The sequence below is a fragment of the Cotesia glomerata genome, linkage group LG9, assembly GCF_020080835.1.
Source record: "Cotesia glomerata isolate CgM1 linkage group LG9, MPM_Cglom_v2.3, whole genome shotgun sequence".
NCBI classification, from domain to species: domain Eukaryota; kingdom Metazoa; phylum Arthropoda; class Insecta; order Hymenoptera; family Braconidae; genus Cotesia; species Cotesia glomerata.
The window spans coordinates 16985426-17001105 of NC_058166.1; the positions used below are offsets into that span (position 1 = coordinate 16985426).

Below are 15680 nucleotides of genomic sequence, written 5' to 3' on the forward strand. Positions count from 1 at the left end.
TAAAAATAGATTTTTTAAATTAATTATTAATTAATAATTAATTTTTTCAAGTAATTAAAAATTGATTTTTTTAATAATTAAAAATTAATTTTTTAAAATAATTAATTGATTTTTTAAATACTTAACAATTAATTTTTTACATAATTAACAATTAATTTTTTGAAATAATTAAAAACTAATTTTTAAATAATTGAAAATTAAAATTTTAAAAATTTATTTTAGCGCACACTTAAATTGATTTTTGTTAAAAAAAATTTTAAATAATTAAAATTGATTTTTGAATAATTAAAAATAAATTTTTTAAATAATTAAGAATTGATTTTTTAAATAGTTTAAAATTAATTTTTGACAATTAAAAACTGATTGTTTATTATTAAGAATTGATTTTTAAATAATTGAAAATTGATTTTTAAATAATTAAAAAATTATTTTTTTAAATATTTAAAAATAGATTTTTTAAATTAATTATTAATTAATAATTAATTTTTTCAAGTAATTAAAAATTGATTTTTTTAATAATTAAAAATTAATTTTTTAAAATAATTAATTGATTTTTTAAATACTTAACAATTAATTTTTTACATAATTAACAATTAATTTTTTGAAATAATTAAAAACTAATTTTTAAATAATTGAAAATTAAAATTTTAAAAATTTATTTTAGCGCACACTTAAATTGATTTTTGTTAAAAAAAAAATTTTAAATAATTAAAAATTGATTTTTTGAATAATTAAAAATAAATTTTTTTAAATAATTAAGAATTGATTTTTTTAAATAGTTTAAAATTAATTTTTTTTGACAATTAAAAACTGATTGTTTATTATTAAGAATTGATTTTTTTAAATAATTGAAAATTGATTTTTTAAATAATTAAAAAATTAATTTTTTAAATAATTAAAAATTGATTTTTTCAATTAATTATTAATTAATAATTAATTTTTTCAAGTAATTAAAAATTGATTTTTTTAATAATTAAAAATTAATTTTTTAAAATAATTAATTGATTTTTTAAATACTTAACAATTAATTTTTTACATAATTAACAATTAATTTTTTGAAATAATTAAAAACTAATTTTTAAATAATTGAAAATTAATTTTTTTAAATAATTAAAAATTAATTTTTTTAAATAATTAAAAAATTAATTTTTTTTAAACAATTAAAAATTGATTTTTTAAATTATTAAGAATTGATTTTTTTAAATAATTGAAAATTGATTTTTTAAATAATTAAAAAACTAATTTTTTTAAATAATTAAGAATTGATTTTTTTAAACAATTAAAAATTGATTTTTTAAATTATTAAGAATTGATTTGTTTAAATAGTTAAAAATTGATTTTTTAAATAATTAAAAAATTAATTTTTTTCAGTACTTAAAAATGAATTTTTTTAAATAATTAAAAATTGATTTTTTGAAAAAATTTTTAAATAAATGAAAACTTTTTTAAATCGGGACCACTCGGAACATAAAGATAATTATTGAGACATAAGTAACTAAAATCAAAAATAAATTTACTTTATTATTAAAATATAATGTAAAATAGAATTTTTTTTTTCAATTAAATTTAAGATTTATAAAATGTTAAACTGAAAAATAATAAAATATCTTAGATATAGGGACCAATTCTAAAGGAAAATTAAATCAAATATACAAATAATCATTTATTGAGTTTCAATTATAAGTAATAATCCGTGTTTCAATAATTATCGATATTTATATTAGTATAAAAATGTTTTAATCGAGAATTTTAAAAATAAATATTGACACAAAATAAAAATCGCACAATTAAATGTTTAAGTTTTCAAATTGTATTATTTATCATTTACTAACATATCTACTGAGTGAAAAATAATTGTAATTAAAAAAAAATTATTATTTTAATTTTTAAGATAAAAAAAAATTTATTTGAAAATAGCTCGAGGTGCTTTAAAGAAAATGCAGTAAAGCTTGACGCAAACTCGAATTATACAAGCGTCTGTTACGGGCTAGGGAAAGGGAATAGGATCAATATCGTGCTCGGCAGAAGACAAGTTTTACATAATAAAATAAAAAAAATTAATTAATTTAAAATTTTTAAAAAATATTCATTTAAAATGAAATTAATAAAATTAATAAAATTAATTATTTTTGATTAAAAAAAAATTTTTACTGAAGCGGTCACGAAATTTTACACTGACTATTTATTGCTGGATCAATGTTATAAAATAGATTAAAATCTTATCAGTATTCGACAAATTTGCTATGCCATTTATTTTGTAAATACGCCAGCGTTTCTTTTTAAGAAAAGTTTTAAATCGTGCTTCTTATTATTTTATACTCTAACAGTTGGAAATTAATTAACTAACTCTTGTTTTTTATTGTGATATAGAATTAAATAATAAAATTAGATTAACTTTTTTCACTTACTCTGTAAAAAAATAACAATAACTTAGCGACAAAATTTTACAAACAATTTTATTATTTTACAGTCTTGAAAATTTTTAAACGTTGTTATCAATTTGGTTTTTACATGGGACTGATATTAATAAATTTTCTGTAATTACTTTTTGAAAATTACTACAAAACCCAACGTATCATGGTATGAATTGTTGCATGAATTAGTTTTGCCGTTCAATGAGATAAATAATTAAGTAAATAAAATAAAATATAATTATTGTCTGTAAATATCATCGTTAATATTTATGTTACTAAAATATGGATCGTAATCGGTAGCTGTTATATTAAATTTTTTATTTTATTCACGGGAAAAAATTTTTTAATGAAATTTTATTTTATGAAAGTTTTTTAATGAATTTTTATTTCATAAAAATTTGTCAAATTTTATTTTATAAAAATTTGTCAGATTTTATTTTATAAAAATTTTTTAATGAATTTTTATTTTATAAAAATTTGTCAAATTTTATTTTATAAAAATTTGTAAAATTTTATTTTATAAAAATTTGTGAAATTTTATTTTATAAAAATTTGTAAAATTTTGATTTTATAAGAATTTTTCAAATTTTGATTTTATAAAAAAATTTGTAAAATTTTCATTTTGTAAAAATTTGTGAAATTTTATTTTATAAAAATTTGTCAAATTTTGATTTTATAAAAATATGTCAAATTTTCATATAATAAAAATTTGTCAAATTTTGATTTTTTTTTAAATATGTCAAATTTTCATATTATAAAAATTTGTCAAATTTTATTTTAAAAAAATTTTCATTTTGGAAAAATTTGTCAGATTTTATTTTATAAAAATTTGTTAAATTATCATTTTATAAAAATTGGTCAAATTTTCACTTTATAAAAATTTTTTAATGAATTTTTATTTTATAAAAATTTGTCAAATTTTATAAAATTATTATCCGAAAAAATTGCTGTTATAAATTTTTTTTTTTTTTTAATAAAATTTCATAAAATTTTTAAAAGAATTTAATTTTGAATATTTCATAAAATTTTACAAAATTTTATTCAAATTATTTTTTGGTCTTAAATAAAATTTTATAAAAAAAATTTTTTCCTAAATGATTATTTTTAATTTAATAATTATAATTCTTATTAATTAATATTATTATTATTATTTTAATTTTTATGATTATTATTATGAATTTTTCAAAAGCGTATTATTGTTCTTTGGCTGATCTCATAAAAAAAAATTGACGTTGAATTTGTAGAGCGCTAATATAAAATAATGTGATGATTAACATTTTACCATTAATTAATAATTGATTGATTAATAATTCAACATAGATAAATGACTCATGTTTTAGACGTGCCTATAACACATCATAATTGTTTATTAGTTTAATATTTTTTTTTCCATAACATTTGTTAATTAAAATAATTAAATGTATAATTAATAATTCAAGTACAGCGCATTCCAAAAAGTCAACTTCTTTTTTATTTAAGATTATTATTTAAAATTTTGGATTGTAAGTTTAAGTTTGAAGAGTAAATTTTTGTGGTTTTATATTAAAACAAAATTAATAATAATAACATTGTGTAATTTATCGAATTGATAAATGATAATAAAGAAAAGAATAAGTTAATTAATTATAATTATAAATAATAATATCGGATTAATCTAAGTAGATGATTAATGCACGACTGCATCGTTACATGACACGAATGCTGCGTAGCAGTAGAAATTATATTAATAAGATAATAACAATAATATTAATATTAATTTATAATTACTAATAATAACTCAAAAAATTAAATAATTTTAATGAATTAATTTTAAGAATTAATTAAAGTTAATTATTAATACTGATCAACAAATGAGACCGATCGGAATGGTAGCGATATTTGACAACAATTTATCAATAGTATAAATTATAACACGAATGTGTTTTATTGTATGAGAGTTGAGACATTTTTTCATGTCTTTATATATTTTTATGCAAGAGTTGTAGAGTAAATATTGTTTCAAATATATTATAAAAATAATCATTACCACAATAAACGAATTTATATGCAGTTTTTTTCTTTTTATTAAATTCCTTTAAAATTATAAATAGATTTTTTTTGTGCTTTTTTCCTTAGTAGGTTTAAGCCTATGGAGCAAGAAATTAAAATTTTTATATATTATTAGGTGGAAGGAGGAGCACTTGTGAGAGCAAAGAAAAAATTCTTACTAAAATTTATTTAAACGACCATGTGTGAGGAATATGAGATTTTGGATCTAAGTATTCCAAAAGAAACAATGGATATTCAGTATTAAATATGAAACTAGGAATTCACATTGCGCGCATATGCGCGCGCTTTAATCCTAACCAATAAGGAATCAATAACCATTCTTTCGAGATTTTCGATACTAGTAAAGTACTAACTTCAGTTCAATCATTAGTTTTATATTATAGGTTAGTATATATCGTCACATAACAATCCCATAATAAAAATCCCATAATAAAATCCCATAATAAAAAAGAGATGAAATGTATGTGGTATCAAACTATTCGTAACGTGATTGGTCGAATATATCATAAGCATGAAAATATATGCAAACTCTATAGTCAGGCGCGCGCTTGCGCGCGCAAATTCAAATTCTAGTCTCATAATAAAATTGAGATGAAATGTATGTGAAACCAATTTATTCGTGTTGTGATTGGTTGAAAATCCTAATATAAAATTGAGATGAAATGTATGTGGCATCAAACTATTCGTAACGTGATTGGTCGAATATATCATAAGCATGAAAATATATGCAAATGCTACAGTCAGGCGCGCGCTTGCGCGCGCAAATTCAAATTCTAGTCTCATAATAAAATTGAGATGAAATGTATGTGAAACCAATTTATTCGTGTTGTGATTGGTTGAAAATATTTATTCTCATTCTGATTGGTTGAAAGTGAATATAATATTATCTCAATAAAATTGAGATGAAATGTATGTGAAACCAATTTATTCGTGATGTGATTGGTTGAAAATATTTATTCTCATTCTGATTGGTTGAAAGTGAATATAATATACATAAACTACACATAAATATACCATGACCATAAATATGAGGCGCGCGCTTGCGCGCGCAAATTTGAATTCTAGTCCCATAATAAAATTGAGATGAAATGTATGTGAAACCAATCTATTCGTGATGTGATTGGTTGAAAATATTTATTCTCATTCTGATTGGTTGAAAGTGAATATAATATACATAAACTACACATAAATATATCATGACCATAAATATGAGGCGCGCGCTTGCGCGCGCAAATTCAATTCTAGTTTGTTGTAATTTAAGAGTTTAAAATTTAAGTTTAAGAGAATCAGTTCAAAATGTAAATACTTCCTCATACTAAATAATTCTGTAATATTTTTTTATACTTATTTTTATGAAATTTTATGTAAATTGATTAATAGTCTAATCTGTGGACCCAATCGCAGTCAATGTATATGGAAAACAATTAAATAAATAAATAAATATATATATATATATATATATATATATATATATATATATATATATATATATATATTATAGGATAGGATAAAAAGCCCAGATGATTACTTAGATGCTGTGAAGCTGTATTTAAAAGACGGAACGCTGGTCAATGTTCCGTTATTTACCGAAGGATTATTATCTGGTTATACTTTATTACACATAGCCTGTAAGGAAGCAAAGAAAAAATTAGTATGGTTACTAATAGTCAAATATCAGGCAGAAATCAATGTGGTAGCTCAAGATAGATCCAAGCCAATTCATTGGGCTTGTTTTAATGATAGTGGCTATTACAGCATTGTAAAAATATTATTAAATTATCGAGCTGATATCAACAGTCAAATTGAAAGTGATGTCCTTCGGCAACATATGAAAAAACATAAAATGGTCCAACGACTTTGGTAATAAAATGACAATAATAACTTATGCTATTTTAAGTAGAAAAAGTTATTTATTAAAATTACTATTATGGAAAGGAGCTAGTATGAAAATTAAAAGCCGAACCAATAAAACATTGTTCATGTACGCTTTCGAGCGTCTTGATCTAACGACCGTCAAATGGTGTGTCGCTCTGGCTAAAGCTAATAATTATACTCCAGAATATTTGAACTATCGGAATAATAGAGGATTTACTATCGCTCATTATTTACTGAATTAAGATTATATTGTGCAAATAAAAATGTAAACAACCGAAATAAAGCGTTGCCAAATCACGGACAGGTTACTAACAGCTGATTTACAACAGTCAAATTAATTTTTGTATTTAGCTATTTTTTTTTTAATTTTAAAAATTTCAACGATTAATGCCTCATATACTATTTATTTTTACACGCTTTTTATTAGCTTCACTTGTATGTCAGTATGTCAGTATGTAACTCTCCGTGGGTAATTTGCGCGCCTGAATATTTTTGATAATCAACAAATAATAGTTTAAAAAAACTAAAAAATCACGCTGTTATAAATAAACCAAACTAAAAAGTAAAAAATAAATAATAGTTTAAAAAAACTAAAAACACGCTTTTTATAGAAAACCAAACTAAAAAATAGAAAATAAATTTAAATTAAGAATAGTGTTAAAAATTTCAATAAATATAAATTAATAATAGTGTAAATAAAAAAATGTATTTTATTTTAAAAAAAGCGTGGGGTGCTTTTTAAGATATTATCAAAATGATAATCACTCTACTCATATCTGTCAATAAAATATTTATAACTATTGACACCATGCACCCCACGCTTTTTTTAAAATAAAATACATTTTTTTTATTTACACTATTAGTAGATTTCATAGAAATCTAACTATTGCATTGGTCCTCATGACGGAACTTTTGAAAAATTTTGCTAAATTTCGACTCAGCTCGTCAAGTGAATTCAGAAAATGCATATGGTTCAAAAGTTTATAAATGTATGTATTTATATATATATGGGATATAACGCGGCTTGTCAGGACGATAGCGTCGCGAATTTACCACGGATCTCTACCAAACTCAACATACTTATTCTACCGATAAATACCAAAGTCAAGTTCAAAGATGAGCTTAATCGGTCAAGTATTTTAGAAATACGAGGATTTCAAAATTTTGAAAATCATAAAAATTCATATTTTCTCACTTTTTTACTCGAATAACTTTTGAATGGGATAACTTATTGAAATTCTGTGAAATGCATCTGAAAGCTCTTTAAATGAGCTTCAATTTCAGTACCATATCATATGTGTAGTCGTAAAATTTCTTAGAAATACCGGGATTTCAAAATTTCGGAAATCATAAAAATTCATATTTCTTCACTTTCTTACTCGAATAACTTTTGAATGGGATAACTTATTAAAATTCTGTAAAATGCATCTGAAAGCTCTTCAAATAAGCTTTAATTTAAGTACCATATCATATGTGTAGTCATAAAATTTTTTAGAAATGCCTGGATTTAGAAATTTTCAAAATTATAAAAATTCATATTTTTTCACTTTTTAACCCGAATAACTTTGGAATGAGATAACTTATTGAATCTCTGTAAATTGCATCCGAAAGCTCTTTAAATAAGCTTCAATTTGAGTACCATATCATATATGTAGTCTTAAAATTATGCCCTATTCTGCTATACCAATTATGAAATTTGCTGTTGCACTGGTTATCCCTGATTAAAAATATTCATTAACCCTTCGTAGGTCGCATAATGAGCGCGGCGCCGCCTTTTCGGCATTTTTTTTTTTTTCTCGAAATTGAGTTCATTGATAATTTTGAAAAAAATTAAGTGCATTCTTTTAACCTTTCTAAAAATCGTGACGTTATCAAAAAGCATAAAAATATTTACGAAATAACTTAAAAAATCAATTTTCGGAACCGGGCGGCGCTATGCCGCCCGGTGCGAGTGAGCCTCCGGGAGATTTTCTAACTGCGCTGTTGCCAAATGTCGTTACCGCCACTATTTCAATCTGTTTTACCGCATGTGAGGTACAAAAATAAAGTAATGTTTGAGGTTAATTTTACTGTTTACATTATAACTTGTGATTTGTTCAAAATACTGTAATAATTACACTCATATTAAATATTATTTATATAAAAATAGTAATAATAATACAATTGTTAAATAAATTATTTTATAATACATCATACTAAAATTAACAGATGTCTGGCTTTATATATTACTAATTATTTAAATAATGAAAAAACAAAAAAATTTCAGGTGAACGAATTAAAAAAAAAAAAAAATAACAATGGATGCCAATTTTTCAAATTATTTTTTTTGATTGAATTTAATTCTAATTATGATAGATAGATAGATAGATAAAAAATTTATTTGGCTCTGGAACCTAAGCTCCCTCAAAGCCATCAATATTTAAATTACATTGGTTTACATAGGTTACAAGATTACTTAACTAATTAAAGGTTTGCAATTAGATTTAATTTCAAATATTATAAAATCCAAATAGATTATTTAATACAAACAAATAACTTAATTTAAAGTCATAATAATTCTACAAGAAAAAATATTTAAATAAGATCCAAAATAAAGATTGCAATTGTTAATTGTCATGTTCAAAAAAGTGATTGAAGCAAGCATTTTAAATTCAACCAAATTATCTACAGCCACAGTCTCAGCTGGCACTGCATTCCAGATACGTATGCCATGAATTAAGAATGAATTATCATACATGACACAATTAGCCTGCGGTATACGAAGATAGTCTTGTCGGACATCACCTCTACGCAGTGCTACAGGCAAAAGTCTAGTTTTGAGCCGAATAGCTGCCGATAATTTAGTCGAATTTCCTTATAAAACAGACAAGCAATGAAATAATCTCTTCTCGCTGCAAGCTTTAGCCAACCTAACTTTTTGAAATATGGAGTAACATGTTCATATTTTGGTACTTTATAGATAAATCTAACACATGAATTCAATTTACGCTGCATCTTTAATAATAATTTGTTTGACATATTCGTATACGCCGCACAACAATAATCAAAGAGAGGAATTATTAAAGTAGATACTAGCTTAATACGTAAACTTTCACTAAATATTTCATTGTTTATTTTAGTTGTGCTAGAATACTCATAGCGCGATTGCACACATTTGTTACTTGATTCTCCCATGAGAGAGTACTATCTATAGTCACCCCAAGGTATTTTACAATGCTACTATAAGGAATAGCACACCCCTCTACAAAGATTGTGTCGGCTAGTCTTAATGATAATTAATTTAGCGGATATTTGATAATTTTAAGAATTTTGTAGCAAATAAATTATGACAAAAATAATTATAAAAAAATTGACATTCAGACGTTTTAAAAATTAAAGATGCAATTTGTTAAAAATAATTTTTTGAAAAAATTTGTTTGTTAAAAAAAATTAAAAAATTTTTAAGTGACAGCTAGATTTAATGTCATATTATAATTTTATAATCTGGTCTTAGATGTTAAATTTAATCACATGTGATAAAAATAAAAAAAAAAATTTTGTTATTCAATTAAATTTATGATAAAATATAAAAGTAAAATTATATTTAATCATAAAACATTGAAAAAATACTTTATCTCACAAGGAAATAGTATTAGTTTACATTTGGCAACAGCGCGTACATTTTAACACGGCGGCGGAGCGCTCACCATGCGACCGACTTAGTTCGGAAAAGACACGCTACCTACGAAGGGTTAAAAAAAATTCACTGTCATGAGATTTGAATTTTTTTCAATAATTCCAATTGATTTCAATTGCTCAGTATATATCTATAGATATATAATTTGAATGGAGAGAATTTTTTTAATTTTTTTCAATGAATATTTTTAAACAGGGATTAGTCGATTCTATAGAAATCAGTTCTTTAAACTGATTCAGAAAATCCACATGGTTTAAAAGTTTATATATATATATAAGATTTTTTTTTTTGTATATCCTAGCAGTTTTTTTTTATTGTTATGAAATCTACTTCCATTTCGGCTGCCGAATGGCCTTTTTTATTAATTTATATTTATTGAAATTTTTAACACCATTCTTAATTTAAATTTATTAAAATGTATTTTCTATTTTTTAGTTTGGTTTTCTATAAAAAGCGTGTTTTTAGTTTTTTTAAACTATTATTTTTAATTTTAGGAATTTTTGTGGGTTTTGTATTTTAATTTATTGAAAATTTACTACTACAGTTGTTATGACTCAACTGAAGCGAAAGGACCTCCTTAAAAAAACTGAAAAACAAACTTAACTCGCTGTCAAACTAAAATCCTTCATTACCAACACCGGAAGTGTCGTCATGTCGAGTTGGCTGTTGAGAGACAGTGATAACTTTTTTGAGTATACACTTTCATCATAACGTCGCTCAAAGTCATCGAATTATTGGTTATATGCCCAAGAGGCTGTTTATACAATAAACATATTTACGGATTAACAATAAGCAATAAATAAGTGAAAAATGGTGTTAGCCGACCTAGGACGTAAAATTACGTCCGCATTACGGTCGCTCAGCAATGCAACTGTCATCAATGAAGAGGTAATACAAATGACATTGTTGTAAACAGATGGAACTTGCTTAATTTATTTTTATTTTTTTTTTTTTTTTCTTTTATCATGACCATCAATTTACTAAAACCTAAAAATTAACACTTGTCATTATATTTACTCACTTTTAATCTCTGACTAATTAATCTATTTATTTTTAAAATGTTTTACCTAACCTTAAAAATTCCATCAAGCTAAAATAAATGACACGCATGATAATCTAAATCAGAAAAAAATTATGTTAGATACTAATAATAATTTTTTTGACAGGTATTAAATTCTATGCTGAAAGAAATATGCGCAGCACTATTGGAAGCTGATGTAAACATTCGCCTGGTGAAAAAACTCCGTGAAAATGTGCGATCCGTCATTGACTTTGATGATATGGCGGGTGGGCTTAATAAACGCCGGATGATCCAGAGCGCAGTGTTCAAAGAACTTGTCAAAGTATTTTATAAATTTTTTATTTTTTTATTTGTTGTTTTTTTTTTATTTATCAAGAAATTTTTCTTGCTTCCAGTTGATCGATCCAGGCGTGAAAGCTTACCAGCCAGTGAAAGGTCGTCCAAATATTATTATGTTCGTCGGATTACAAGGTGCTGGTAAAACAACCACGTGTACTAAATTAGCTTATCATTATTTGAAGAAAAATTGGAAGGCTTGCTTGGTTTGCGCTGACACGTTTCGTGCTGGTGCTTATGATCAAATTAAACAGAATGCTACTAAAGCTAGAATACCATTTTATGGAAGGTAAAAAATTTTAATTGATTGTTATACTTAAATTAGCTAACTTAAGACAATTTTTAAAACGTCAATTTTGATAAAAAAAGTTTTCTAAGAATTAACTTTTATTAATTATTGAGTTGATAATCTATATTATCAAGAGAATAAGAAAAATTTTGTATCCTGGATACTCTAGCTCCAGCTCTAGATACATAATTAAGAAATGACCTTGTATCTTTTCAACTATTGACATTTTTAAAGATATAAGCTCATCCCGATGTTACACTCATCGAGACCTTTCATTTGAGTACCCACATCAGTTTTTTATATATTTACATATATTATGTATATGTATATATGAAAAATATATCAAGAATGCAAGTGGGTACTCAAATGAAAGCTCTCGATGAGTATAACATTGGGATGAGCTTATATCTTTAAAAAGGTCAATAGTTAAGAAAGTATAGTGCAATTTAAGTAATATCTTGTGAAATATTGACATTTTTGAAGATATAAGCTCATCCCGATGTTACACTCATCGAGACCTTTTATTTGAGTACTCACATCAATTTTTCATATATTTATATATATTATATATATGTATATATGAAAAATACATCAAAAATGCATGTGGGTACTCAAATGAAAGCTCTTGATGAGTGTAACATCGGGAAGAGCTTATATCTTTAAAAATGTCAATTAAGAAATGACCTTGTATCTTGTAAACTATTGACATTTTTAAAGATGTAAGCTCATCCTGACATTACACTAATTGAGACCTTTCATTTGAGTACCCACATCAATTTTTCATATATTTATATATATTATATATATGAATATGTGAAAAATATATAAAAATGGATGTGGGTACTCAAATGAAAGCTCTCGATGAGTGTAACATTAGGATGAGCTTATTTTTCTAAAAAGGTCAATAGTTAAGAAAGTACAGAGCAATTTAAGTAATATCTTGTGAAATATTGACATTTTTGAAGATATAAGCTCATCCCGATGTTACACTCATCGAGACCTTTTATTTGAGTACTCACATCAATTTTTCATATATTTATATATATTATATATATGTATATATGAAAAATACATCAAAATGCATGTGGGTACTCAAATGAAAGCTCTTGATGAGTGTAACATCGGGAAGAGCTTATATCTTTAAAAATGTCAATTAAGAAATGACCTTATATCTTGTAAACTATTGACATTTTTAAAGATGTAAGCTCATCCTGACATTACACTCATCGAGACCTTTCATTTGAGTACCCACATCAATTTTTCATATATTTATATATATTATATATATGAATATATGAAAAATATATAAAAATGGATGTGGGTACTCAAATGAAAGCTCTTGATGAGTAACATGAGATGAGCTTATATCTTTAAAAACGTCAATATTTAAGAAAGTACAGTGCAATTTAACAAAAATCATTATTCTATAAAGCAAAATTTTATTTATGTATAGTTCACAAGTCTCGGCAGTCACATAGTGACTGCAAGGTTGCTAGTTATTCATTAATAAAATAAAAATTGTCTTTCCAGCTACACAGAATCAGATCCAGTAGTAATAGCACAAGATGGTGTTGAAATGTTTAAAAAAGAAGGCTATGAAATAATAATCGTGGATACCAGTGGTAGGCATAAACAAGAAGAGTCTCTATTTGAAGAAATGTTGCAAGTGTCAAATGCAGTTGTAAGTAAAAATCAAAAAATCAAAATTATAATTATATTTAAAAATTAATTTAGTTTTTAATCAATGTTTGACTTTATTTTACAGCAACCAGATAATATTATATTCGTGATGGACGCAACGATAGGTCAAGCTTGTGAGTCTCAAGCTAAGGCTTTCAAAGATCGCGTTAATGTAGGTTCGATTATTATCACCAAGTTGGATGGACATGCTAAGGGTGGTGGAGCTTTATCAGCGTAAGTTTATTTTATTAATTTTTATCTGATATTAATTTTTAAAAATTAAATAATTAAATTTTACTTATTTTATTATTTAAAAATTGATTCAGTGTTGCAGCAACGCAGAGTCCTGTAATATTTATTGGTACTGGAGAGCACATAGATGACTTGGAGCCGTTTAAAACAAAACCTTTTATCAGTAAATTGTTGGGAATGGGTGACATTGAAGGATTGATTGATAAAGTTAATGAGTTGAACCTTGATGATAATGAAGAGCTTTTAGAAAAAATCAAACATGGGCAGTTTACTTTACGGGACATGTATGAACAGTTTCAAAATATTATGAAAATGGGACCTTTTTCACAGATTCTGGTAATTTATTAAAAATTTTATCAAATATCTATTAGCTTTAACATTTATTGCTGATAGAATAATTGTAGTTTGAAGTGAATGTTGATAATAATAACTTGTCGTAAAATTCCAGGGTATGATTCCGGGCTTCAGCCAAGATTTTATGTCCAAAGGAACAGAACAAGATTCGATGGCAAGATTAAAGCGACTTATGACGATAATGGACAGTATGAATGATGCAGAGTTAGACAACAGAGATGGAGCTAAATTATTTAGCAAACAACCTGGTAGAATAACGAGGCTAGCTCATGGTTCTGGTGTCACTGAGAAAGAAGTTAAAGATTTGATTACTCAGTACACCAAGTTCGCAGCGGTTGTTAAAAGGATGGGAGGAATCAAAGGATTGTTCAAGGGTGGAGATATGTCCAAGAATGTCAATCAAACTCAAATGGCTAAATTAAATCAACAAATGGCTAAAATGATGGATCCACGTGTTCTTCATCAAATGGGTCAGTTATTTCGTATTTAATAATAATAATAATTATTATTATTATTATTTTTATTTTTACCAAAATTTTCCACAAATCCATTAACATTGCTTACAATCTACTCGATACTTGTTTTAATTAAAAAACTATGAAACTTTTATTATTATTGTCTAAAGTCACCACCAGGTGACGCACTGGCACTTTTTATTTTCGCTTGCAGAAACGTACTTTGAAGTTTATATAATAATAATAATAATAATGAAAATAATAATTATTATTATTATTTTTAACAATATTTTACACAAATTCATTAATATTGCTTACAATTCACTCAATACTTAATTTAATTCAAAAACTATGAAAATTTTATTATTATTTTCTAAAGTCACCGCCAGGTGACGCAGTGGCGCTTTTTGTTTTCGTGTGCAGAAACTTACATTGAAGTTTATATAATAATAATAATAATTATTATTATTATTATTATATTTACCAAAATTTCCCAAAAATCCATTAACTTTGTTTACAATTCACTCAATACTTAAATAAAAAATTATAGAAATTTTTTAGTTACTTTATAAAGTCGCCGCTAGGCGGTGCAGTGGCGCTTTTTCTTTTCGATTGCAGAAACTTAATTCTAAGTTTATATTATTATTATTATTAATATCATTAATCTAATTTAATTAAAATTAATTTTTAATTTGTTAATTTATCAGGTGGACTTAATGGTCTTCAAAATATGATGAAACAAATTCAACAAGGTGCAGCTGGTGGCCTGGGAAATTTAATGGGTGGACTAGGAGGCAGACCTTGAGCTAACATTCCAACAAATAAATAAACAGACTGCCATCTAATTTATTTAAAAGCTTTCGATTAGCCGGATAAATTGAATAAAATCAGGACATTTAAAAATCTTCCGAATATACTAAATTTATCGTCGCTGTATTTGTATAAATCAGTTGTATTCGCCAAGACTTAAAAACATATAATATTTCTTTTAGTTAAATCGAATATCGTCGACAAGTAAGCGGTAATTAATTTGAGGCGATATTCTAACGTGTCCTGGATCAACTACGTGGTAATAAATAATTATTTAGATAAGATTGTTACAATACGACATATTTACCAATGTATATTGATTGGGTTTTGTAAATAAATTATATTAATATAATTAAATAATATTTAAGATACGACATTATTGTCTACATTTTATTTATTAATAACAGTAAATAATTAAAACTAAATTTCCTCAGCTGTCATTTATTTTTTAAATAAATGGCGGGAGATT

At 24.4% G+C, this 15680-nt stretch overlaps 1 protein-coding gene across 1 annotated transcript; it reads left to right on the forward strand.

Annotated features, from left to right (window-relative positions):
* Window positions 1-10688: 10688 nt before the first annotated feature.
* LOC123272105 (signal recognition particle 54 kDa protein) lies at window positions 10689-15585 on the forward strand. Its single transcript, XM_044738760.1, has 8 exons — window positions 10689-10902; window positions 11181-11357; window positions 11431-11660; window positions 13191-13341; window positions 13426-13574; window positions 13667-13928; window positions 14041-14416; window positions 15109-15585. The coding sequence occupies exons 1-8, from the start codon at window positions 10825-10827 to the stop codon at window positions 15204-15206; spliced, it is 1521 nt and encodes a 506-aa protein (XP_044594695.1). The 5' UTR covers window positions 10689-10824; the 3' UTR covers window positions 15207-15585.
* The last annotated feature ends 95 nt before the right edge of the window (window positions 15586-15680 follow it).

What these genes read in the sequence shown, in the direction of transcription:
- LOC123272105 (XM_044738760.1), top strand. Translation starts at nt 10,825, where the DNA reads ATGGTGTTAGCCGACCTAGGACGTAAAATTACGTCCGCATTACGGTCG. An exon ending in CAACTGTCATCAATGAAGAG is followed by an intron (nt 10,903 to 11,180) that starts GTAATACAAATG and finishes TTTTTTTGACAG; the next exon opens with GTATTAAATTCTATGCTGAA. An exon ending in TGTTCAAAGAACTTGTCAAA is followed by an intron (nt 11,358 to 11,430) that starts GTATTTTATAAA and finishes TCTTGCTTCCAG; the next exon opens with TTGATCGATCCAGGCGTGAA.